The sequence below is a fragment of the Nycticebus coucang genome, chromosome 24 (genome assembly GCF_027406575.1).
Source record: "Nycticebus coucang isolate mNycCou1 chromosome 24, mNycCou1.pri, whole genome shotgun sequence".
Classification (NCBI taxonomy): Eukaryota; Metazoa; Chordata; class Mammalia; order Primates; family Lorisidae; genus Nycticebus; species Nycticebus coucang.
Window position 1 is genome coordinate 30,665,030 of NC_069803.1, and position 27,103 is coordinate 30,692,132.

The window sequence follows — 27,103 nt, forward strand, 5'->3', positions numbered from 1 at the left end:
GAGTACACAGTCAGAGGATTCTTAATCATGTGACTTCTTACCTAATAACATGGTCTGTCTGAAACGTTGACAAAATTGATTGTAGTAACACTTATTAAGATCTTTAAGTAGAGAGCTTTACCATGGGTTATTTCCAAGAAGATGGCAATAGGTTAGCATAGTTGTTAAAAGGGTCATCCAGTAAAACTCAGTATCTTTTTTATTTTTTAGTTCCATACAAGGTAATAGCTGCTTCCCTGGTTTCCAGGTCTATAGCAGAAGTAGAAAAATATGAGTAAGAATACCATTATAAACACTGACCTCCACGAAGTAGCAGCTAACGAAAAAAGAGGAAAAATCAAAACTCTAAGAAATTAACACACAAGCTCGTGAATCACAGCAGTTGAGAGCCATTTACCATAGAGTGGGTTAGCTCTGAACTGTGTCTTCAAGGCAGCTCTCTGTGTCAGGGAGGGACAACAATTCATTGGACTTTAAGAGAAGCTTAAATTATATTTCTATGTTACTAGATATTTACATAATGTTTATATAGATGTTAAAAGATGGCAGGAAATTTCTCAACTACCTCCAGAACTTAGATGTTCAAAGGGACTCATTTCTTGGGAGTTCTGGATAGGCAAGATCGTATATGATCAAGAAGAAATGTGCTAAGGAATTGATTTTCTTCATCAGGTTTAAAGTAACATTATTAGTGAGCTCTTTGCAAGCTCCAAATCACAAGAATGCTCCACTTTTTTCTGTCAGCTGGTGCAGGGATTGTGGTACAGAGAGACTGAAACCACAGGCCCCTGTCTCTTCTACTCCAGACAGGAGAGAACATTAATAGATTCCAGAATGGAAATAGATCTGGGAGGCCAAGGCAGGTGGATTGCTTGAGCTCAGGAGTTTGAGATGAGCCTGAGCAAGAGCAAGACCCCGTCTCTAAAAATAGCCAGGTGTTGTAGCAGGCACCTGTTGTCCCAGCTACTTGGAAGGCTGAGACAAGAGAATCACTTAGGCCTAAGAGTCTGGGTTGCTATGAGCTGTGACGCCACAACACTCTAGCAGTGGTGACGAAGTGAGATTATCTCAAAAAAAAAAAAAGAATGGAAATAGAGAGCTAGCCTCAGCTCTTTCCAGAGAATGATGAGAATGGAATCTTGAACTGTAGTCTCTTAAGATGCTGAAAGGATTCATTGAAAATGTGGTAGGGGCCCCTCAGTTGGGAGGGCACCAGCCACGTACACCGGGGCTGGTGGGTTTGAACCCGGCCTGGGCCAGCTGAACAACAATGACAACTGCAACAAAAAAATAGCTGGGAGTTGTGGCAGGTGCCTGTAATCCCAGCTACTTGGGAAGCTGAGGCAAGAGTTAAGCCCAAGAGTTGAGGTTGCTGGGAGCTGTGACGCCAGCTACCAGGGTGACATAGTGAGACTCTGTCTCCAAAAAAAGAAAGAAAAGAAAAAGAAAATGTGGCTTTTGTTTTGATGAGATTGTCACTTGAACTGGGTATGAGGGATACTGGTTATCAGCGAAGGAATGAACAGTGCCAGCAGAAAAGAAGTTACTATAAAGTGTAACAGGAATCACAGGGTAAGAACTGTGAGTTCAGCAACTCCCTTACGCAGAGTTTTGCATATTTTCTATCCATTACCTTATCCATTGTGGAGGGTTCTTTAGGTTTTTTAACAGAAAATATTCTGTAATTTAGTAGATTGTTTAGTAATTATGACTTTTCTTCTGTCTTTATATTCAAAGTTCTCTAAGTTACTTTTATTTATTTATATTTTGAGATAGAATCTCACTTTGTCACCCTCGGTAGATTGCCGTGGTGTCACAGCTCACAGCAACCTCAAACCCTTGGGCTTAAGCAATTCTCTTGCCTTAGCCTCCCAAGTAGCTGGGGCTACAGGCGCCCGCCACAATGCCCGGCTATTTTTTTTTGTTGTTGTTTGTTTGTTTGTTTAGCAGTCTGGGACCTACCAGCCCTGGTGGATGTGGCTGGCAGCCTAACTGCTGAGTTACAGGCTCTAAGCCTCTAAGTTACTTTACAAAAAAACTACATATATTTAAATGAGTTTAAGCTGTTTTACTTCTGAGTTCTTTTAAACTTTAGTTAACTAAAAATGTTAATTGTGTATTTTCCAAATAATAAACCTCTATCTTCTAATGCCTTTTTATACTAAATTATTTTTACATTATTAAGTTTTTAAAACTTAAAAAAAAATTCCAAATCCTAGAGCATGCAAAAACAGAGCAGTTAGACCAAGAAAAAAAAGAAAACATCACAGGAGGAAAATTCTTTTGGGAAGTGAGATTATGCTTTAGGACAGCAGTTCTCAACTCGGGGGTCTTGACCCCTTTTTAACAATGATAATACATTGCGGCATCAGGAAGGTTGAGAACCACTGCTTCAGGAAGTGTCCCATAATATCTGGATATTTGTGTGTGTTGTGTATTAAGTAATCTTGCATCCCTGACTTTAAAAAGCAAAACAGAAACAGTAATACTGCTATGTTTGGAGCAGACTGAGTCTCCGACATTGAAGAATGTAAAATGGAGTTAAACTGTAAATTCCTTCAACGAGCCCTGTGGTGCCCACACAGGGGAGAGGCAGAGGACCCTGCTCCTGCCATAATAACATGACTGGTTCTTTGTACCCTCATTGATTCCCCAACTTTTAAAAAAAACAAACAAACAAACAAAAAACATGACTTAGGTGGGCTGAGGGCAAAGGAAATTGTGATCGTGGGACACAGCTTTGCCGCTGAGCGGCTCGGAGTGTAGCTTCACGGTGCCCTCTCTGCGACCCTTGGGAGACCTGGACGAGGCAGATTCCCATGTGACAGAGGCACTGAGAAAGCTCCCTCTGCCTTTCATGCACAGATTATGAGATTGTCACTAGAACCAGGTTTGATGATTCCCATAATCCCAGTGAAGATGAAACCAAACAGAATCCTTAATGCTTTCAGCTGTTAAATGATGAATAAGTGAAATGGATATGAGAAGAACAAAAACAACAGTAATCAGAAATAATAGCAGCTGTAATCACTGTTCATTGAGCTTGGTACTGGCCTAAGCATCTCTGGAATAATTCTGTGAGGTGGATATTACTGTCATCATTTTACAGACCAGGGCCTAGCAAATAATGTTGGGACGCACAGCTTGTAAGTGGCAGACCAGACTGTGCTCCCGCCTCTCTTACCGTGTAGCCATAACTGTGTGTTCCTCCATGTAGCATGGGTAGTCAGATTGATCTCACCTGGCTTATACCATAAATCTTTAAGTAAAATTTAATATAATTTTTATTGTCATATTAAAAGTTCACTACAAGTTGATCTATTATAAAGTCCACATAAACTGCTGCTATCTTGATCAGTGTTCAAAAGCTAGGAGGTACTATAGGAATTCCTGAGAACATTTGCATCATCCTACAAGTAAGGGCAGCACATCTGGCTGCAGCCCAGCCCTGTTCCCAGGCGGGGATCAGCATGGTGGCAGGCTCTCCAGTGAACTTCAGGTGCGGAGGCAACACCCCTTGATGTAGTTGACCAGAGCTTTTTGATGGTCAAGACAGAGGTGCTGTTAGGAAGGAGGTCACCAAAAGCAGCCCCTCCAGGGCTGCCCTGGGCAGTATTCTCCAGGGCTAGGAGTATTCACAATCTCCATTAACTACATTTCATTTTGTGTAGTTCTTGCTATAGGATATATTTTTTCAGTGAGAAAACTACAGCTATTCATGCTGCTACTAAAAGAAATGTTTTGTTTTACCAAGAGCTTTTTCAAACGATTCCCTTTGGGTATTTTTAATGATATAACCCAGTGGGCTTGGTTCTAACACATTTACTTAGAACTCATTCTTTTGCCTTCTTTTAAGAAGAAATTATTCAAAGTCCGGATATCTGGGAAGGCAGTTGTGAGGCACCTATAAGACTGAGTTCAGGCCAGGCTCACACCTGTAGCTGAGCACTTTGGCAGGCCATGGTGGGAGGATTGGTTGAGGTCAGGAGTTCGAGACCAGCCCGAGCAAGAGTGAGACCCCATCTCTACATAAAATAGAAAAATTAGTAGTCCCACCTACTTAGGAGGATATTATGAGGAAGAAGTCCTATTAAACTACCGCTAAAATAGTGAGACTATTGAATAAATATAAATTAACAACTGAGAACATGTGAAAGAATAATTTCAGTCATTAATTTCACTTGTTGACTTAACAGGTTTTCATATGTTGATACTTACCCAGGGTAGAGCCAGAATTTTAGGGGTGGAAGGAATAAGGTAGTGTAGTGTGCCCTGACTTGACAGAACATACTAAGTGTTAGAATTTCCTGCTTACAGACACACCCAGAGTCTGTCTTCGCAGGGTACACTCTGCGTTCATTTTACTGAGCACTGTGCCCAGCACAAGGGCTGATGTACAGTAAGTAATTAACAAATACTGATTTTCTAAAATTAATGAATGAAAAAATAAAAAAAAAAGAAGTAAACAAGTGAAGAATATATAGTTTGAACATACCTTTTTCACCCTCTAGTGTGTTCTGAAGGTAGACTGTTGTCTGTTCGTTGGAGATTCTCGAGAAGGAGGGAACGTGAGGTTTTGTGTCTGTCCGTTGGGAATTACTCGTCTGATAGGGAGCCCTGAGCTGGGTGCTGGGTCTCCCCCCATCACCCTCTTCCTGATGACTGATTGGATGCTGTGATATAAATTAGTGTATTTTTAAGTTTTGAGGGTCTTTTCCTTTCTTTTACTGACTGATGGAGATAATGATACATTCTCTACCCTTTTGCCTGGATGTTAATGAGGTAACAGTTGTAAAAATTTGAAATCCCATAAAATATAAAGCTGTCTTTTTTTTCATTTAATTATTGTTTACAGGCTGCCCAAATTATATCTTTGTGAATTCTGTCTAAAATATATGAAAAGTAGAACTATTCTACAGCAGCACATGAAGAAATGTGGTTGGTTCCATCCTCCTGCCAATGAGATTTACCGAAAGAATAATATTTCTGTCTTTGAGGTAAGGTCGATGTCTAGTAATTGCTGTCCTGTCCATTTCCATTTCAGAAACAAGACCGCCTGTACCGCAGCTACTGTGCAGTTGGTTGGGGTGGGAGGTGCACTCAGTATTGAGTCAGATAATGAGCTTCGTGAGAAGCAGAATTAGGCACAAGCTTGACCTCAAAATAAATTATTCTGTATTTCATTGAATCAAAAACATCAATATACCTTACTATTTTATGTGCCACTAAAAAAGAAAAAGTATTGCTAATTTATAATTTTTTAAACTCCATTTGATTATATAATGCCAGTCAATTTTGCATATGTTAAGATGTGATAAAAGTACATCTTAGAATCTATATGAAATATGGCATTTAAGTGAAAGAAATTCTATTATTTATTTAAAAGAAATGTCTCGTAGGTATGTGTTAAATGGCATTAGTAAATCTTATTATGCAGATAGGACTTATGCTATGTCTGTGATTCTGTGCTATTAGTAGTAGTCTTTAATTTCTTGATCCTGAGTTCTGTGGTTTGAGTACCAGCTGTGAACTAGTACAGTGGTAGAATTTCAGATGGTCAGGTCCATCCAATCCCTCACTATTCCTAGTCTTCCCCAAGACTTTAAGAGATCAGTGGAGGGCTCTTTACTTAGGGAAAAGAGGGGTGGCTTCTCTATTTAAGCGTATATTAGTGGGTATTTTAATTACTTAGGTTGTTGAGGAATCTTGAGCACTAATATGGACATCCATTGGCATCTTTCATAAAACGGCAAACGCTAGCAGCTCTAAGAACACAGACAGGACTGTCAGGAGTGGGAGCACAGTGCTGTCTTGAGTTCCACTTGCCAGGTGGTTACAGAGGGACCACACTGGGTGCTTCTGCTTGGCAGGGGCTGGTATTTGGAGGTGATCCCTATCATGGTAGTCAGACTGCACTGCTTCAGGCTGCTGTAGGGAGAAGATTACAGTTATCTCTTGTTTTACCTAACAGTTGTATTTTAGAAGGATTGCATTTAGATCTTTTGTTGAATTAAAAACTTTTGAAAATGAAGCTTGTCATCCCAATGATTTCTACAATTAATCTTTTTATAAAAGCAGAAAATGTATTTTAAAGCAGAGTATCACCTCCATATGTAGCTATTCCTGCTTAGTTGAAGTATAGTATTTTATATATTTTGTTGTCTTACAACAGCAGGTATCGTAATACTCCCATTTCACAGGAAGACCTGTAGGTTCCAGTGCCTTCTGGTCGCCGGCAGCTTCTCCTCTGCAGGGCTGGATGCCGAGAGATGCTGGAAACTGCTGTGTGTTGCTCTACAAGAGAAGAGACTCTGCTGACCATTCTGTTGTTTTTTCCCTCTAGGTTGATGGGAACGTGAGTACCATTTATTGTCAAAACCTGTGTCTCTTGGCAAAGTTGTTTCTTGACCACAAAACCCTCTATTATGATGTGGAGCCGTTTCTTTTTTATGTTCTAACACAGAACGACGCCAAGGGCTGCCACCTTGTTGGCTACTTTTCTAAAGTAAGTATGTCGGCTTAAATTTCGTTTGAATTCCTAAGGAGCTCTCACACAGTCTTTGCTGTTCTCACTAGAAGGCACTGCAGGGTGCAGCACCTTTAGGTGTCATCTGGCTATTTGTAAAAGAAAATAGAACATTCAGAAACTCAGCCACGTGCTGGCAGGTGCCTAGTAACATTCAACAGACTGTGTTCCCCCTGGAGCATGGACTGTTGGCAGGACTCAAGAGGAAAAGCTTTTAAATGACTTCTATTCCCATGGTGATAATAGATAGAGCTTGTGAAGTAAACAGGCATTACCTCTGAGCTCTTTCTCAGCTTCAATCTTCTCTTCCTAATTTGAATTTAAGGCAAAGAAATAAGAGTAAGACATTTTTTATTAAAGGATATTTTATCCTTCCTTAATCTTCCATTCCCTTGGTGGGGGGAGATTCTTTTCTAGTCCAACAGCATACAAATTGTACATCTACTTAAACAAGGCCACAGTGAAATCTAAGTCTAGAAAATAGTTAAATGGAAAGTACTTTCTTAGAGTTCTTTAAGTAGGCTTTACTTCATAGCTAAATACAATTTAAAATATATTGGCAGTGTATTTGTACCCAACATTCAAGACTTCTGTGTAAAGTCAGGTGCAGCTGATAGGAAGTGGGGCTACCCTGTGTAGCACCAGAGCAGGGGATAAAACTTTAAAATAACTGACAGACCGTCTTGCTCCTGGGGCCCGTCGTGCTCCGTCACGTGCAGCCTGGCAGCTTGTTCGTGTCTGAGATGCCTGTGCGGGTCTCAGGCGTTGGTGACTGAGTTGCAGCTAGTGTTGGACGGCATCGTTTTCATTTTACATTTTTATTTCCTGGGACGGTTGCTTTCTAGGTGATGGCAGTGACTTAACTTTGTCCTATTTTCTCCCAGTAGGGTATTTTTCTCTTGAGGTCCATTGCTGTTCCCAGAGGCCAGGGCTGTGGTTGTGGCTGTTGGTCTTTGTTTCTCAGTAATTAGCATCACTATTCAGCTTTACCAGCCTGTAATCTTAAAACTTGGCTTCTGTCTTCCCAGGAAAAGCACTGCCAGCAGAAGTACAACGTCTCCTGTATAATGATCCTCCCCCAGCACCAGCGTAAGGGCTACGGCAGGTTTCTCATCGATTTCAGTAAGAATTATATTAATTTCTCATTATCTCTTCCTGTAGGCTTTCTCTCTGTACAATTTTTAAAGATTTATAGATGACTATTGGCGGTGGGCATCTTTTGTCATATTGGTATATGGATCTTAAAAACCTAAAGGCACAAGTTCTTTTCTTTTGTGTGGACATAGCTTATTTTGAATACAATTTTGTGTGATCTGTAACAAGCATGTTTAATTTGCAACTGTCCATTTACGATGGAACTTAATTTTATGTAGTAGCACTAACAACAATACTTTTGTTGTATGACTAAATTAGTATTAATAAAGAAATATAATTCCTGCCCTCTTTTTGTTTATCTGAAAAAAAGGTGTGTATGTTTTTTGTTATGCTCTAATAGGAAATAATTTAATCTGAGTTTTAAAGTTCAAGGTAATAGTTCTAAAGAGATCATCGTGGAACTTGCTTTTTTTTTTACACATTGATAATCATGCTTAGAAAGTTAAATGTATGTAATAAATGTTACAGTGATTATAAAATAGTAATTTGAGGAAATATTTTCCATATATAATGCTATGAAATAATACTTAAAGGAGTATATGCAGAAATAATAGTTCAAACTAAGGATTTTGATTCAGCATTGAGAAGTTAATTCTTTGTGGATCAATTAAGCTTATTCTCCTTGGCCTTAAACTATACCATTTATCATATTTTATTGAAAAAATACATGCTACTATTTTGTACATTTTCTGCTTTTTTTGGAGTAGGAGTAGGAGTGTAACGCAGATTATTTCCTCTAATACATTGTTTTGAAATAGGACTCAGGATTGGACATGTTATATATTTCATTAAATAGCAAAGTTAAGGAAAACATTTTATTTGTGGTGATTAGTATTTGTCGAAGTATATAAATAAATTGATTACAGTATTTGTTTTTATTTACTTTTCCTAATGTAATTATATTTTTCCAGATTATCATTCTTAGACGGCTTTTAATTTTTCTCTAGTGACCAGAAAACACATTTTCCTGCCACCCTGGTTTTTGATTCTTTGCCCTTGGAATGTATGCCTTTCTTCTCCAGTTCTTGAGAGTTACATCCTGGACAAGAGACAGAGTGACACCACCATGCACTCACTGTGACCCCCGAACTCATGTTAGCAGTGTCATTTGCCGAGAATTGTGATAGGTGATTGTGAGGAGAGCTTTGGTTACAGTGAGAAGTGTCCTCTGATCTGCTCACAAAAGAACCAGAGTCTTAGTGGGATGACGTGAAAGTTAGGCCTTCTTCTGAGTGTCCCAGTTCACGAGCAGCAGTTGCCATCTAGTGGCCCAGACGGAGCACGCAAGGGGGGCTTGTCTCCTGTGCTCCCGTGCTGCCCTGGTCTCAGGAGCACACCCCGTTAAGAGGATTCCTGTTGTTTTAACAGTTTGAATATTTTAACAAGGTAATTTATGTTAACAATAGATAAAATAATGCTTCCCTAATCTTCCGTAAATACAAATTATGTAATCTTTCACCAAATTTGTTTTAAAGTAGTTTTGCCATTTTATTGTCTTTTTTTTTTTTTTTTTTTTTTTTTGAAGGAATTCACCTTTACAATTATACTTGGATTGGTGGTGGAAGAGGGGATTGCTATTTTGGTGAATCAGACATTTTTAGGGTCTCTGATGTTTTGTGATTTGGGGGTTTCTTTAGGTTATTTGTTATCAAAGCGTGAAGGCCAAGCAGGGTCTCCAGAGAAACCACTGTCCGATCTAGGTCGTCTTTCCTACATGGCTTATTGGAAAAGTGTAATATTGGAGTGCCTTTATCACCAAAATGACAAGCAAATCAGCATTAAGAAGTTGAGCAAGCTGACCGGGATCTGCCCTCAGGACATCACGTCCACATTGCGCCACCTGCGCATGCTGGACTTCCGCAGTGACCAGTGAGTCCCCCCTTACACTTTTGAAAGAAAACCAAGTAGACGGTTCTGTCAGGCACAGATGACCGGCACAGGGCGCTAACTGCTGTGCGCCGTGTCACTTGGGGATGAGACATCATTTTCCTTTCAGTGATACTTGATTTGATTCATTGTGTGTATTTTTTTCACTGTTTTTTTGCTCTTTCTCCCAGCCTTTGGACCTAAGCTCCTGAATCATTCATCTTCTAGTATTGGGGGGCTCTTTCATAATGCTACCTATAAGAAGTAACAACTTTGAAAAACAATGTCATTAAGTAAAATATGGCCATGGTTAATTTCCTATAAATGGCACAAAGTGAAAAGCAGTTTGAAAGGAAGAACAGTTCACCCTTGTGTAAAGTGGTCAGAAAAAGCTCACAAAGAAAGGGGTCATTGAGCTAAGCAGAGAGTAGGACGAGAGTGCAGTAGCACTTCAGCGGGGAAGGACCGAGACAGCAGTGTTGAGAGAGCCCGTGGCTGTGGTGGAGGGCAGTGTTCAGCCAGCTGGTTTCGTTGCTGGCTCACGGGGCAGCATGTGTCCCTGTGCCCTCTTCCCACGCAGCTGTCTTTGAAGCACTCATCGGCACCGCCAGGCTTTTCCAGGGTTACGCTTCCACAGTCATTCATGTACATACTGTGCGGTGTTGGTTGCTATAAACTTTTCTCTGGTTCTAGATTTGTGATTATCCGCCGGGAAAAACTTATCCAGGATCACATGGCAAAGCTTCAGCTGAACTTGCGACCTGTGGATGTCGACCCAGAGTGTTTGCGCTGGACTCCTGTCATTGTATCCAACTCTGTGGTCTCAGAGGAGGAGGAGGAAGAGGCTGAGGAAGGAGAAAATGAAGAGCCACAGTGCCGGGAGAGAGTGCTAGAGACCAGTGTAAGGGTTTGAATCATCTCTAGTTTTGATGTCAGAAGATAGATTTTTAGTTTTCATGAGTATTCATGAGATGTATTATGTATTATATGTATTATGATATCTTACCAACAAAGTAAATTCACATTAGAATCTCAGTTTTATTTCAGTGGTAGAAATTTCAGGAAGACAGAGTCTGGTTTGCTTGTGTATTTTTTTAAGCCTTGGAGGATTAGGAAACCATGGAATTTCTTACAATGGTCTACTTATGACTAAATGTTTCTTACAAGAATGCCAGTAAGCAGCTCAATTTTAAACTGTATAATAACTGAGAAATCTGAATTGAATCTAAATATGACAGTTGTTTAAAAATGAAGATACATTATCCTTAAAATAGATTATTAGGGAATTAAACACTTAGGTTTTTTAATAGCACTAAAAAGTTCCATGGACACTCTTTAGCCATTAAAGAGTTGATGACAGATGTGCCACATTGCATAGTTTTTAATATTTTTCTTCATGTGATACCTTTTTTTTTTTTTGGTAAGCAGTGCTTTATCCTTTAAACATCCATGTTCTTCTTTGATACACATAAAAAAACTCATTGTCTTGAGCGGCATCTGTGGCTCAAGGAGTAGGGCGCCGGCCCCATATACCAGGGGTAGTGGTTCAAGCCCAGCCTCGGCCAAACCTGCAAAACAAACAAACAAAAAAAACCCTCATTGTCTTTAGTGCAATTTAATTTTCAAAATGAAATTAAATATTCAGAATAAAAATAAGTCAATATAAATTACATGAATTTTCTTTCATGTTTCTCAAATGCCTTCTTCCTCTTGCTCATGCCCCAAGATCTGTCTTCTCTGTTTATGAGTTTTTATTTCTGAGAAATTTCATAAACAATTTCATTCAACATTCAAAAGAGGATTAATGTCACTTATTGAAGATAGTCTTGCATCGTGGTTAAGAGCTTAAGCTCTGGAGCCAGTCACCGTCCCAGCTGCTTCCTCTGCCCTTGTGCAGCCTGGTGCAGGTTCCTGTGTGTGTCTCAGGCGCCTCATCTGCGAAACAAGGGACCTAGTGATGATGCTTCACATGACAGTTGGGGTGTTAAATGGATACAGGGATAAAGCCCTCATCACAGCGCCTAGACACAGGAAGTGTTCGTGTTGGCTATTAAATAATAGTTCATTTTCTTTGTAAAGCTCGGGTTTTTTTCTTATTTTGGTATTTAAAAGGTAAAAAAATCGGTAGATACAACCAAACGACAGTGAAAAATTAACAGCATTGTTTTATTTTCTCACTTCAGGTAGGGAAGTCTGTGTCTCTGGAGGACAAAGAACAAGATTCTTACTCTTCAGTAGAAAGTGAAAAGAAACCAGAAGTTACGGTTCCAGTCAGTTCTACACGTTTGAACAAACAAATGCTCCCCCGTGATAGTCTTCCCACAAACAGTCAGCAGTCTCGGAGGGGTCGCTGGGGGAGGAAGAACAGAAAAACCCAGGAACATTTTGGTGATAAAGATTGTAAACTGCTCTTGGAAGAGACATCATCGACTCCTCAGGAACACTACAGAGAATGTGAGGAAAAGTCGGAAACCTCCCAGGAACAGGGTGCTGAAAGTGAAGAGCAGTCAGGAGCCTCTCAGGAGCAGCCCAGCCAGGACGGGCAGCCGGACCTTCCGAAAAGGAGACTGAGTGAGGGTGGTGAGCCCTGGCACGGGCAGCTCCGGAGGGGCCCCGACACTCTGAAGTGCAGGCTGCCGGAAGGAAGTGAAAGGCTGCCTCGGCGCTACAGTGATGGCGACAGGGCTCTCCTGAGGGGCTTCAGTGAGAGCAGCGAGGACGAGGAGGAGCCAGAAAGCCCTCGGTCGAGTTCCCCGCCAGTCCTCACAAAACCCACCCTGAAGCGAAAGGTAACATGCGTGTGCACGTGTGTGTGTGTGTCTTCTCCCTGGGGTGCTGCTGCCTGTGCACATTTTCACCTGCAGTTCTGAAAGGGTCCACTTAGAAATGCCTACTGAGTCGTTTGGTGGACTTGAGCCTCAGCGCCTGGTAGCTTCTGATCTTGCCAGTGAACGTCTGAAATGATGGAAGTGAGCTTAGAAATCATAAGGGCTGACAGACTTTTTCAGCTTGATGTTCAAATCATGACTTTTAGGGACTTTAAAAACATGTTAAAAGTATATACAAATTGGGAGTGTTTCTATCAGAGAAAAAGATGACGAAGTGTCGTGTGCGTGGCTGGATGGAAAGCGGGCCCCGCGGTGCCTCCTGTTCTGGGCGCTCACAGTGCGGTCACTCATCCCGTCTGCCCGGTGCTGCTCCCCCACTCTCTCCCCTTCTCCATTTCCTTCCAGTGGTTTGACTTGGCCTTACTGCATAAATATTTTCTAGACTGTGTTTCATCATCTTGCAGTGTTTGAATGATAGCCAGTTAATTAACAAATGATGTAGATTATGATAATGAATTCTGTTAAATTATGTACAGGCTGGGAGTGTACTTTGAGCACTACCAAAGGCAGCCAGACTCAGCTTCCCAGATGAACCCCACCTGTGGCAGCAGGTGACAACTTTTATCCAAAGCAACAAAGTCATTCTTTGCTTTAGCAGGGCTTTAAAAAACAAGGCAAAACTATTTTTGTTTGAAAGAAGCCTTTTGGAAGAGTTTATAGAATTGTTGCAAAGGAAGTAGAGTTCCCGTGTACCCCACATCCCTCTTACTAACCCCTGGCATTGGGGAGGCACGTGTGGGCAATTAGTGAGCTGGCATGGACCTGTAGTGACTGGACTGCACGCTTGATTCAGGTCCCCACAGTGTCCCATGACGTCCTCCTCCTGTCCCCTGATTCTATCCAGCACACCTCCCCACCTTGGGTAGTCGTGTGTCTTCAGGCTCTTCGTGGTTATGACAGCCGCTCAGACTGTCCTTTTTGATGACGGCCTTCACAGTTTTGAGAATGGTCAGGTGTTGTGTGACATATCCCTCATGATGCTGGAATGAGGTTGTGTGTTTTTGAGAGAAGGCCATAGCGGCAGAGTGTCATTCTCAGCACATCAGGTCAAGGGTGTCTGCCCGTGTATCTCTGTGTGTCGATAATGTGTCAAATGCAAGGTATTTTCTGACTTTTCCCTGTCGAAGGTCACCTTGAGCACCTGGTTGGGTCGTGTTTGTCGGGTTTCTCCACGGTCAAGTTACTCCCTTTTTGCCTTTTCCATACTGTGCTGGAAGGGAGCCACTCTGCACACCCCACAGATGTGGAGAGTTGGCACTCTCCCTGCCAAGAGCAAAGTGTCTTGGGCACATTATTTGGAATTCTGCTTGGGTGGTTTCTCCACACACTTTCTCCCTGTCTATTTATTTATCCAAGCATTTCTTGTGTCAGTATGGACCCAGGTATTTACTTAATACTTCAAGGTATAATCTAATACTACTTTTAAAAATGTGTTCTTAGGGTGGATGTGGTAGCTCACTCCTATAGTCCTTAGCACTTTGGGAGGCCAAGGCAGGAGGATCACTTGAGGTGAGAGGTTCAAGATCCTATCTCAAAAAATATATATAGAAAAATTAGCTGGAAATGGTGGTGCACACCTGTAGTCCCAGCTACTTGGGGAGCTAAGGCAGGAGGATTAGTTGAATCCAGGAGTTCGAGGTTGCTGTGAGTTATGATGATGCCGTAGCACTCTAGCCCAGGCGACAGAGGGAGATTGAATGTTTAAGCTTCGGCCATTAGGAGCTTTTTCCATTTTGCTCCTGTGTCCCTCTAACAGAGACAGTGTCGCCGTTGTGGGGCACTTGTTTGTTGTGGGCAGCCCTACCAGCTGCTCCAGGTTTATCTTGGTATTTCACCCCCAGTCCTAGAATCAACTGTTTCTCCAAGACTGTTTTTAATATAATTTGAGAGTGTATTCTCCATTGGACTAGTAAGCTAGAAGCGGAGAAAATTTTAACTGTTCATTCCGTGATCATGGAAAATAAATGTAAATAAATATGAAAATAAATATAAAACCCATCCTCAGGTTTATAGTGCCTATTTATAAAGTAAAGAAAAATATTCTATTTTCTCGTGTGAAATAAAGAACACTATAACAGGCAATGAGATTATGTGCAAAGTACTTTCAGAGTTTTTTTTTTTTTTTTAATTTTTTTTTTTTTTGTAGAGACAGAGTCTCACTTTACTGCCTTCAGTAGCGTGCCATGATGTCACAGGACTCACAGCAACCTCTAGCTCTTGGGCTTCCGCGATTCTCCTGCCTCGGCCTCCCAAGCAGCTGGGACTACAGGCGCCTGCCACAACACCTGGCTATTTTTTGGTTACAGTTCAGCTGGGGCTGGGTTTGAACCCGCCACCCTCGGTATATGGGGCCGGCATCCTACTCACTGAGCCACAGGCACCGCCCACTTTCAGAGTTTTTTAAGAAATTCACTTCACGAGGAACCGGGACTGTATGTTGCAGCCATTTCTACAAGTGGACACGTGACCTCGATGAAGTCTTATAGCCTTTCTGGCCCTGCAGGATGAGGGGGTTGGATCGGTCATCTCTAGGGTGTTGTCTTTCTTATTTTATGGTATCGGTTGTATAATTTAAGATGTTTGTCAGCCCAGTGCAAAATTGTGCCAGATATGCCAAATCCCAGTAACAGATTTATTTGACGTGTGAAATGCTTCACTAGCACCAAGTAAATACATTTCAGCTCCATCTCTTTTCGTTCCCCTATAACTCTGTGGGGACGGCTCGTGAAAACGGCACGTAGCTTCACTGGGAGCTCTGCTAACCTGTGCAGTGGTGTCGTGCCGCGAGGTAGACGATGTGTTCTTACTCGTTTTTTACTCTTAGCCCCTGGCTCATTTCAGTATTGAAATGAGCAGCTCCCTTAAATTTGAACTATTAATAAGAGAATTATAACATCTGCTATTTGGACATGCCTGCCTATTTTTTTTTTTAATAAAGTTAGATGTAATTATCTAACATCTTTCTATCTATAATACTTTATGCATAATATCTTACTGTAGTATTTAGAAGTAATGTTCCAAATGTCTTTTGGCAAACAACATCCTCACTTTACATGTGCTAATTCTATTAGGTTTTAAAATTGTGTTCATGTTATTAATAGAAAAGATAATGTTCATTTCTGTAAATAAATCGCTTGCTTTCTCTATTAAATAGAAACCAATCCTTCACCGAAGAAGGCGAGTCCGGAAGCGCAAACACCACAACAGCAGTGTAGTCACAGAGACGATCTCTGAGACCACAGAGGTGTTAGATGAGCCTTTCGAAGACTCTGACTCTGAGAGGCCAATGCCAAGATTAGAACCCACATTTGAGATAGATGAAGAGGAGGAGGAGGAGGAGGAGGATGACAGCGAACTCTTCCCTAGAGGATACTTCCATCGTCTGTCCTCACAGGATGTTCTCAGGTGTCACTCCTCTTCTAAGAGGAAGTCTAAGGAGGAAGACGATGATGAAGACTCAGATGACGCTGATGGTACGTTGTCCAGACCCTCACTGTGGGTTTATGGTCTGTGAGAATGTAGAAGTAATAGTGATACACTCTTTAGCAGAAAGGCTAAAAAAAGAATACAACTCAGTAAGTAAGAAAAGGAAGGCTTGGCAATCTCTAAAAAGTTGTATGAAGTATATCCATTCTCATTTCTTTGTGTTTCCTCTTCAACTCAGAGGAAAATAGCCTTTGCAGAAAATATCTGTTTTATTTGACTCTGCAGAACATATGTGTCTGTTAGGAAACTGTTCTTTTTTGCCTAAGTTTTCCCAGCATTTGTCCGAATCTTTGGTTCACGGCCACCTTGGACCTGGCGTCAGGAAGCTGTCACAGCCCTGCACTGGGTGTGCGCTGCTGGCCCAGGCTGGGTGCTCTTCGCGGTGTGCAGTGTGAGCGTAGGCACTCGGTGAGCACTGCTCACATGTCAAAGGCAGTTCTTCAGCAAGAGCAGGTTCCTATAAATTGTAACCTGCTTCATGTCAGGTGAAGAACTCCTCCAGAATCAGATCTGATATGTCTCACTCAGCTAGTAGTAGATTTTTAATAAATAGTAACAATAGCTTTGTTGTCATTTCCTCTTAGATTTAGGGCTCATATAGATGAGCCAAGTGAAAAACTTGTCTTTCAGTCCAGCCTGAAGTTCTTGCAGGTCTCCCACTGCCTGTGCTTTGAGTGTGCTTGTCTTCCGTGGGCTCAGAGTGCACTTTTATACTTTGCTATGTAAATTTGAAGAAGTCTGGTTGTCCACCCTCAGTACATAAACCTTTAGCCTTTGTGATTAACTAGTTGAGCTTTTTATTGTACTGTTTACAGTAAATTCACTTGATTTCAAGTCTAGTAGATAATTTGCATTTTCTCCATTCTCATAAACTTGTACAGAATAAATACTTTCAGTACAGTGGGAAGATGACTTAGTTCTTTGTTGTGGTCTAATTCTCCAAAGTTGTACTCATATTTTGAGGTATATAACTATGAAACAAAAATTTTATTTTGTGACTTTGGCACCTCACATCCCATCTTAGATCATTGCACTCTAAAGTCGTGTCCCCTTGCTGGGCCCCTGCTGACTTGGACACAGCCGTCTCCCTTGCTGACTGTCAAGTTACTCCTCACTACCTTTTTAGCTCTCCCTTGGTGTTCATATCCCTTAAATATTAAGAGGGGTTGTAAGTGTACTTAATGCCACTGACCTGTACACTTAAAAATGGTTAAAATTGTTAAGTTTTATTTTGTGTATATTTTACCACAATTAAAAAATAATGGGGACAAAATAATTCTAATATCAGATTTATAATAAACATCATTGGTGCTTTAACTTCCTCTTGTTTGTCTAGGACTAAATGCCTTGCAGTTGTCCCCATACAGATGCAACCTTGGTGGACAGTTGTCACATAGGATGGCTTCTTCATGGCCTGGAGCAGCAGGCTTGTGACACTACCCGAAATCATGATCTTGAGGAAACTAAGAAAATCAGGGAGAGGGCATACATCAGCAACAGGGGGCAAGTCACAAGTAAAAGTTTGTGACTTTCAGTAGAGCAACTTGATAAAAGCACTACTTACTACTTACTGTTTTATTATCGTTATAAAGCTTATCTTCATTTTATAGATGATGAAACAAACTTAGGATGGTTTCAGAGCTATGCAGCTGGTGGTGATAAACTAAATTTGTTTAGCTAGAGCAGCGGTTCTCAACCTGTGGGTCGCGACCCCTTTGTTCCATTTGTAACAACGCGGCAATTAGGAAGGTTGAGAACCACTGAGCTAGAGCCTGGTAACATAATGTTCACCAAGAAGCTTTCATTTTTTTTCTGCCAATTCACTGTGTGACTTTAGAAGATGTTATTAAATTTGTCCTTTAGGTTCTTAACTTTATAGTGAAGATAACTAGGAGTTAATAAAAGTGATGATTAATAAAACCATTTCTGTTGCACATGCTGTCTCAGAAAAGGGTACTAGAAAACATAAGATCTTATAACTTATTTTTATTATTTTTATCCTTCCTATACAGACACTCCTATCCTAAAGCCAGTATCTCTCTTGAGAAAATGTGATGTGAAGAATTCTCCACTTGAGCCAGATACATCCACACCTATGAAAAAGAAAAAGGGGTGGCCCAAAGGCAAGAGCCGGAAACCAATCCACTGGAAGAAGAGACCTGGCCGAAAACCAGGGTTTAAGTTGAGCCGGAAAATCATGTCCATTTCCACTCAAGAATGCATCATTGAGCCCCTCATCTCCATTCCTAAATCTGGACGTAAACTCAAGATTCAAGAGAGCGAAGAAGCTGCTGGATCAAAAGAAGACTTGCCCTTATCCGAAGAAAGGAAGGAAGAGGAGACACCCATGGGAGCAGAGGAGGTTGAAGAGGGAGAGGAAGAGGATACAGCCGGCAGTGAAGTCAGAGCGGCCTCTCCAGTGGACAGCAGCAACAGTCCTGAGACGGAAATGAAAGAGCCCGAGGTGGAGGAGGAGGAAGGGAAACCCCGCCTTGCAGGAGAGCAGAGACAGACAGAGGAAGACCATCGAGAACTGGGGGAACAGGAGCAGGAGGAGGAAGGGGAAGGCACTGCAGAGACAACCCAGAACGACGACCAGGACGCAGACGATGAGGATGACGGCCACCCGGGGTCAGCAGAGACACAGGAGCTGGGGGGGCCGCCCGTCAGGGAAGAGGTCAAGGAAGAGCCCGGGGGCCAGGAGCCTTTTTTAGATACTAGTGCGCAGAACAGCAGGGAGAACGTAAAGGACAAAGACGAGACAGAACCAGATTCTGAAGAGGAGCAGCCTTCACATGAGACATCTGTGGTTTCAGAGCATATGCCAGGGTCTGAGGATGATCATGAGGAAGATCCTCACACTAAAGAAGACTTAATTGAGTTGAAAGAGGAAGAAGAGATTCCTCATAGCGAACTGGATCTGGAAACCGTACAAGCAGTGCAGTCCTTGACTCAAGAAGAAAGCAGCGAGCACGAGGGCGCCTACCAGGACTGTGAGGAAACTCTGGCTGCGTGTCAGACCCTGCAGAGCTACACCCAGGCTGATGAAGACCCTCAGATGTCCATGGTGGAAGACTGTCATGCTTCAGAACATAACAGCCCCATCTCCTCTGTTCAGTCTCATCCCAGCCAGTCGGTCCGCTCTGTCAGCAGTCCCAACGTGCCTGCCCTTGAGAGTGGCTACACACAGATCAGCCCAGAGCAAGGGTCCCTATCCGCACCCTCTATGCAGAACTTGGAGACCAGCCCCATGATGGATGTGCCTTCCGTATCCGACCACTCGCAGCAGGTGGTAGACAGTGGCTTCAGTGACCTGGGCAGCATCGAGAGCACCACGGAGAACTATGAGAACCCTAGCAGCTACGACTCCACCATGGGCGGCAGCATCTGTGGGAACAACTCTTCCCAGAGCAGCTGCTCCTATGGCGGGCTGTCGTCCTCTAGCAGCCTCACTCAGAGCAGCTGTGTGGTTACCCAGCAGATGGCAAATGTGGGCAGCAGCTGCAGCGTGATGCAGCAGAACAGTGTCCAGCCCGCAGCCAACTGCAGCATCAAGTCACCTCAGAGCTGTGTGGTGGAGAGGCCTCCCAGTAACCAGCAGCAGCCACCGCCTCCGCAGCCCCAGCAGCAGCAGCAGCAGCAGCAGCAGCAGCCGCCACCACCAGCGCCACAGCCTCCGCCACCCCAACAGCAGCCCCAACCCCCACAACCCCAGCCCCCGCAGCCCCAGCCTCCACCCCCTCCCCAGCAGCAGCCACCCCTGTCACAGTGCAGTATGAATAACGGCTTCACTCCGGCTCCCATGATCATGGAGATCCCAGAATCTGGAAGCACTGGGAACATAAGTATCTATGAGAGGATTCCAGGGGACTTTGGGGCCGGCAGCTACTCTCAGCCGTCAGCCACCTTCAGTCTAGCCAAGCTGCAGCAGCTGACGAACACCATCATGGACCCTCATGCCATGCCTTATAGCCATTCTCCTGCTGTGACTTCCTATGCAACCAGTGTCTCTCTGTCCAATACAGGACTGGCTCAGCTAGCTCCGTCTCATCCATTAGCTGGGACTCCTCAAGCACAAGCCACCATGACACCGCCCCCAAACTTGGCATCTACCACCATGAACCTCACATCTCCTCTCCTCCAGTGCAACATGTCTGCCACCAACATTGGCATTCCTCACACTCAGAGGTTGCAAGGGCAGATGCCAGTGAAGGGGCACATTTCCATCCGCTCCAAGTCAGCACCACTGCCCTCTGCGGCTGCCCACCAGCAACAGCTGTATGGCCGCAGCCCATCGGCGGTGGCCATGCAGGCTGGCCCTCGGGCATTGGCTGTTCAGCGTGGCATGAACATGGGGGTTAACTTAATGCCAACCCCTGCCTATAATGTCAATTCCATGAATATGAACACCTTGAATGCCATGAACAGCTATCGAATGACACAGCCCATGATGAACAGCAGTTACCATAGTAACCCTGCCTACATGAACCAGACAGCACAGTATCCTATGCAGATGCAGATGGGCATGATGGGGAGCCAGGCCTATACCCAGCAGCCGATGCAGCCAAACCCCCACGGGAACGTCATGTACACGGGCCCCGCCCACCATAGCTACATGAACGCTGCTGGCGTGCCCAAGCAGCCGCTCAACGGCCCTTACATGCGGAGATGAGCAAGATGACTCGCAGCAGAGACTTAAATAGATATAAAGAAAGGAACCTTTTATACTGACAAACCAGAGAAAAATGGACCTTTTTTCCAGTTAAAATATTGCTGTAGATTTAGAGGAATTTTTCTTTGGTTTATTTTATTTTTTAGAAAACCTGATCTTCTCGTTTTTTGGGTTCATTTTGTTCTGGGTTTTGGTTTTCTTCACAATCTTGAACATTTTACAGTAGAACTCATCTACAAAAGGATTTGGGGATGGGGAAACATGCACAAAATCTTTTCATAATTAAAAAGAGCCTTACTTTCTTTACACACCACATGGACAGAATTTGTGTAAAAGTGAATTACTTTATTTTAAAGTGTATGTTTCCCCCCACTGTTCGCAGCTCCCAATGTTGTCATTTCTAAACGTTATATATACATCTCAAGGGTGACCGGACCCTTTCCTCCAAACCCAACCTTTCATTCCCTACTTCATTCCAGCAGGAGGCACTTAGGGGAGACTCGGATGGGGACATGGAGAACAACCCAAGCTCCTTAAACTTATTATTATTGTTAATATTATTATTATTATTAATAAAGTGAGGCAGGAAAATGCTTCTCCTTTTAAAATCCCCTCCACTCCCTATCCACACACACACACCTCTTGAAACCTTTCCCCAAGAATGTTTCTTTATAAATGGACTTATTTGAAATCTTTGTTTTTCTTGAATCAAGTGTAATATAATTTGTTCTTTTTTAATATTCCCACTTAGCACTCAGAGACACAAAAAATACTGTAAGTCTCAATTAACAGCAGAATCTCAAAGGAAATCTCTTTGCAATCCTAATCCAGCCTTTGGAGGAAGAGAGATGGTCTGTTAACAATCAAGAAGGGGAAAATCAACCTCTTGGGTTTTTACCACCGGGTGAACCAGCCATAACGCACATGTGCCACCCAGCCTCTGTTTTTAGCATGTACTTTGAAATGCTGCCTAAGGGTCTCGATTCCTGAGCCTTTGACTCTTACACAACTCAAGTAGCAGTCCCCAGTGATTGGCCTCATGTGTTCCCTCGTGAAGTGTGGGTGGATGACTGTACATTTCAGTGATTTGAAAAATACCCGACAAACCTTTGACACTGTTAATGTTGGAAGAGATGGCGCAGAATCTGTGTTAGAAGGGAGGTGACGGTGTGAATTTTATAGCTACTTAATGATACATACCTCTAGTTCTCGTTTGTCTGTCGAGATAGTGAGTTCATCCCCTGTGAGTCAGAGCGCACAAGCCCCTCTCTGTGAGTGGCCAGTGAGAAGAGGGGCAGACTGACCACCAGCGCAGTGGGGCAAATCTGGACAGTGGGGATGTAGCAGGTTGTGTGTTGTCCCCAACCGCGTCCTCTTTCTCTTGTGCAGCCAGGTCGCCCGTTCCCTTCCTACTACTTAGTCCAGGGACAGGTAGAAATATATATTATATTTATACTCCATCACTAGACGATGGAGACTATTATACCACTTGGTATGTGCAGTCAAATATCCAAAAGGGGGAAGTAACTGCTTAAAGAAATACCTGTAAGCATTAAATTCTCTCCTTCATTTGTACATTTTATATAAATTTTTAAAGTACCAATTAGGCATTTTAAATTTTTTCAAATGCACAGGTTTGTTGGTTTTTTTATACACTTTAATTGACTTTCTCAGTTGAGTGTGTTAGATAGAAAAAGGCAGATTCCACGTCTTACCGCTGTGCACTCTGAGCATGTGCGGGCTGTGTAGGGCCCAGTCGCTCGCTCTGTGTCGACTCCTGCAGCTCCTGCCATCTGCTGCCCTCCCTACGCCCCCGCAGGCTGCAGCTGTGACTTTGCTTCCTGGTTGGGTGGGGATGGGGGGCGGGAGGGAGGTGTGTCAAGGCCAAAGGAGAAGCTGTTGGAATGAGGGCCGTGAATTCAGTTTCTGTTGGTTTGCGGTTGTTGTGTTTGGTTTTATTTGTTTCTTTAAAAAAAAAAAAAAAAAATTCAATCGGGCAGCTCCCTTTTCCACAAACCTCTTTGTGACTGTAGAACTATTGTAGAAAAAAATGTTCTTTTCTATATTATAAAAGAAATTATCCAACACAATAATATTGGTACCTGTCATTTTTTCACTTCTGTTTAAAAAAAAATGTATTTTTAGCAAGATAACTTGGGTAATCTTCTAAAAAAGAAATTTAAAACCTCACTGTTAGTGACTTTGATGCCTTTTAAAATAAGAGCTTTTTCATTTCATTCCATCTTTAAAATTTTTTATCTTTGTTGTAGAATATTAAAAACTATTTTAAGAAAGATAAAAATTCTCTTTAAAGAGATCTCTAGAGTGTGTGACTAGAGCTCCAGATGCCTCTAAAAGCCGCATGTACAAATGAAGCTAAGTCTATCCCTGTCTGTCTATATTTGCTTTTCCTGTTTTGTAACCTTTGTACTTTGTTCCTGGTGACTTGTAAGCTAAGGGGAAGGGGCGCCTCGATGCCTTTGTACTTCTCCACATCATGTGCTCCTGGGCCGGTGGGCCGCCCTTCCTCTACTTGTATGTAATATCTTTTTTTCCCCCCTTTCTAGCAAGTACTTTCAAAAGAACTCTGTACATTTTAACATAAAAAAAAATAAATTATGTTGAGCCATTTTGGATGTCTGTCTTGCATGTGGAATTTTTCTCCCAAATATTTCAAATTCTTCAGTTCTTCCTCAGGCCTTTTCATGTTCCTCTTTTTAATTATTATTTTATTATTATTATCTTTTTTGCAGTTTTTTGGCCGGGACTGGATTTGAACCCACCACCTCCAGCATATGGGACTAGCACCCTACTCCTTTGAGCCACAGGTGCCGCCCCTCCTCTTTATTATTATGGCAGATACAAGTTCATGGCCTTTCCCACGAGAGGAGAACACAAGTTCACAAGGAGTAGGGGGGCTCGGGGGCTCCCACGTGACGGGCACAATCTAGGGGTGCATGGCACACCTCCTGAGTGAAGAACTCAACCACAGCTCAGACTTTACCTAACAGACGCAAACAGTGTAGCCTCATACTAATCCTAAAAAAAAGTGTATTGCAAGTAAGATCACGGGAACTTGCAAATAATTTTTGTTTGATTTAAAATAAAGTGAATAAATAAAAGCATATGAAAATGAAAACTCTGGCAGACATCATAGAGCAGATAATTTTTCTGATTAATCTATAAACACCAAAGCTATTAATTTGTTAAATACATCATTTGTTATACTCACGAAAAAAGTACCTGGCCTTTGCTTTGAAGTTTCAGTTTTCGTTCGTGTGCATGTTTAAATGCCAACAATAGAGTTGGCTTTTCCTTTTCCAAAGAGGTGTGATAACTTCATGTATACTTTCTAGGGAAGTCCATATGAAATGTAGTTTAATTCACCCACCAAAGAGAAGAAATGAGTTGAATAAGTTCTAGACTTTTAACGAAGGAGTAATGTTTTATCATTTTATAACAATGGTTCTAAGGGAAAGCATTTTTTTCCCTGAAATTTTTACCTGACTCTGTAACCTAGAAAGATTTGTCATCCTTCTTTTGCCAGAATTTATAAGATACTGAACATGGATGACACATTTTGGTGCTGTCTCTGAGTTGTGCTTGCCTCTCATCGTTTAGAATTTGGGATAGAAGGCAGATTCCAGATTACTGGATTGAGCATTAGGAAATTAAACTTGATTTCTGCAGTAGGAGTGAGGCGAGCACAAATGTTAACCTCCACACTTTACCTGGCCTTTCACACTGAGTTTAGGAATTTAGGACGTTAGCGATAATAGATACTCGTTCTAATAGGCAGATAGTCTTGTCTCCAAAAGGAAAGTGTGAGCCCCTTGATTTGTTCATTTGCTCAAGTGATCGTGATGTGGACGCAGGCTCTGTTGCTGAACTGTGTGTGCAGTTATTAGTGAACTGCTTGTGCCACCGCCAAGTACCTGCCTTAAGTGAATTCTGGTTTTCCTATAAAAGAGATAATATATGAGCAAAGACTTTTTTAAGTGTCAACACCCCACTATGTTACATTAAGTATAATTTGAATTAATTGTAAACCCCATGCATAGCAACTCAAGAACGAGCTCCTCTGAGGAGGGACAGTGCTCCCACTTCTTAGACTGTCCACTCTCTGGTCCGCACTGCATCAGGGGAGTAGATGTGAGTGGGGAGTGTCCCACTCAAGAATGTGTACATTGCTGAGAAGCCTGGCCTGTCCGTGTCAGTGTCTGTTGTCAGACGTGAGTAACTAGAGCACAGGAATCACATTCTTTAGAGCAGTGGTTCTCAACCTTCCTAATGCCGCGGACCTTTAATACAGTCCAAAGGGTCGCGACCCACAGGTTGAGAACCACTGCTTTACTGAAGCACGTATCAGGCTGATAATTTTTATTCACTGAACACCTTATCAGGCTGATAATTCTTATTCACTGGACACCTTATCAGGCTGATAATTCTAGCTGTTTACGTGAAAGTTATTTCAGATTCTCCAAATTACAGCTTGGGCAGTGTGAGGCGACTTCTACCATATTTCTTCCTGCAGTCTTTTCATAATGTACAAGATACAAGTCAGTGGTGATGCTAATTGAAAGGAATCATGAAAGGAGAAACAAAAAATAATGACCCTTGTTGGCAAAACTCACACAAGGCTCATGCTGACAGGTGGGGGGTTGGGTGGGCGGGGGAAGAGCTTTGCTGCTTATACTTGACGTGACCTTCAAAAAGTCCAAAATCAAGTGAACATTTCTGTAAACAAAAGATCATTTAGAGGCTCGGCACTTGTGGCTCAAGCGGCTAAGGCGCCAGCCATATGCACCAGAACTGGTAGGTTCGAATCCAGCCCTGGCCTGCCAAACAACAATGACAACTACAACCAAAAAATAGCTGGGTGTTGTGGTGGGCACCTGGGTCCCAGCTACTTGGGAGATTGAGGCAGGAGAATCGCTTAAGCCCAGGAGTTTGAGGTTGCTGTGAGCTATGATGCTACGGCACTCTACCCAGGGGGACAGCTTGAGGCCCTGTCTCAAAAAAAAAAAAAAAGATCATTTAGAGTAACACTTTTAATGCTAGTAAATGTCTGGATTTTTTGAACATGGTCATTTAATTAAAAGACTCCAATCCCCAGAACCAAAACAACTCATTTTTAATAAATGTTAAGGGAAAGGATGGTTTGTTATGTAAGTTGGTATGGTTATGTAATGTAACCCAGGCCTTTGGGTTTTCTTTCCAGAGTGACAGCTACAAATTGGGCTTAATGGAGATTCCTTGCTGCACTGACAGAGAGCTTAAGCGCTGTTACCCAGGTTCAATAAAGCTTCAAAGAGGAGGCAGCTGTAATCTCTGCCTGAAATAAGGAAAACCCAGGGTTATGACGGATGTTAGGTTTTGAGATCTCTTAAAACACTAGACAGAGACACTCATAGGGAATTGTTTTCTTACATTCTCTTCAAGGACAAAAAGGTTCTAACATTTAACTCGGCTAAATAGACATTTCTGAAAGCCATATTCAAAAAAGAAGTATTAAATATTTTCTGGAATGATGAGTCCGTTTTTTTGTTGTTTTATTTTTGAGATAGAGTCTCACTACGTCACCCTTTGGTAGAGTGCTGTGGCATCACAGCTCACAGCAACCTCAAACTCTTGGGTTTAAGTGATTCTCTTGCTTCAGCCACACAGTAGCTGGGACTACAGATGTCCACCACTGCTGTCATTGGTTGTTTAGCAGGCCCAGGATGGGTTCGAACCCACCAGCCTGGGTGCATGTGGCTGGCGCCCTAACCACTGAGCTACAGGTGCCGAACTGATGTGTTCATTTTATTTTATACATGTACAAAGACAAGCAAATGGTGAGACGCCGGAGGAGCTGAGGGAAGCCTGTCACCTGTGAGTAGAGTAAGCACTCTGCAGGGGCTGGCCAGCTAACTGGAGTTTCTATCAATAGGCCTTGAAAAACTGGCATCTGCTTCATGTTGGAACAATTGAGCCACTCAGGTCACCTCTCACGTTACTTATATTGAGAGTTTTTTGAGCCCCAGAATCTTATATTTTAAAAAATTTCCTACAAAGCCTTTTCATTGATATCCTAACTTGAAAGTCTAAGAGCAGTGCCTGTGGCTCAGTGAGTAGGGTGCCGGCCCCATACAACGAGGGTGGTGGGATCGAACCCAGCCCTGGCCAAACTGCAACAACAACAACAACAAAATAAAGTCTATTGCAAACAAAGTAAAGAGAAACATTCATAATTTCTTTGCTAGGACTGAGGCCTGCCTCATGTACAACAAGTATAATTGATCTAGTATTTTTAATAAAAATTAATTTAATTAAAAAAACAGCTAATCAAGCAGTTTTAGTCAATAATGGTCAAAATGATTGAATCTGATCGGTTTTCCAGAGAAAATGAAAATATATATTGACAAGGAGGCAGAGATATATATTGAAAATGAAAATATATAGACAAGATGACAGTGATGAAAGTTTTAAGGTAATTACATGATTTCAAAGAGGATTGAGCACCTCTTT

At 42.3% G+C, this 27,103-nt stretch overlaps 1 protein-coding gene across 3 annotated transcripts in view; it reads left to right on the forward strand.

The window, feature by feature from the left end:
* Positions 1–23,229, forward strand: part of KAT6A (lysine acetyltransferase 6A) — a 102,227-nt gene extending 78,998 nt beyond the window's left edge. For all 3 annotated transcript variants that reach the window (XM_053578300.1, XM_053578303.1, XM_053578302.1), the window contains 8 exons: positions 4,856–4,997; positions 6,344–6,505; positions 7,555–7,648; positions 9,319–9,550; positions 10,241–10,448; positions 11,731–12,336; positions 15,590–15,908; positions 17,934–23,229. In XM_053578300.1, coding sequence (XP_053434275.1) covers positions 4,856–4,997; positions 6,344–6,505; positions 7,555–7,648; positions 9,319–9,550; positions 10,241–10,448; positions 11,731–12,336; positions 15,590–15,908; positions 17,934–20,593 — 4,423 coding nt within the window. In that variant the 3' untranslated portion in view covers positions 20,594–23,229. The remainder of the gene's footprint in view (positions 1–4,855; positions 4,998–6,343; positions 6,506–7,554; positions 7,649–9,318; positions 9,551–10,240; positions 10,449–11,730; positions 12,337–15,589; positions 15,909–17,933) is intronic.
* Positions 23,230–27,103: the final 3,874 nt, after the last annotated feature.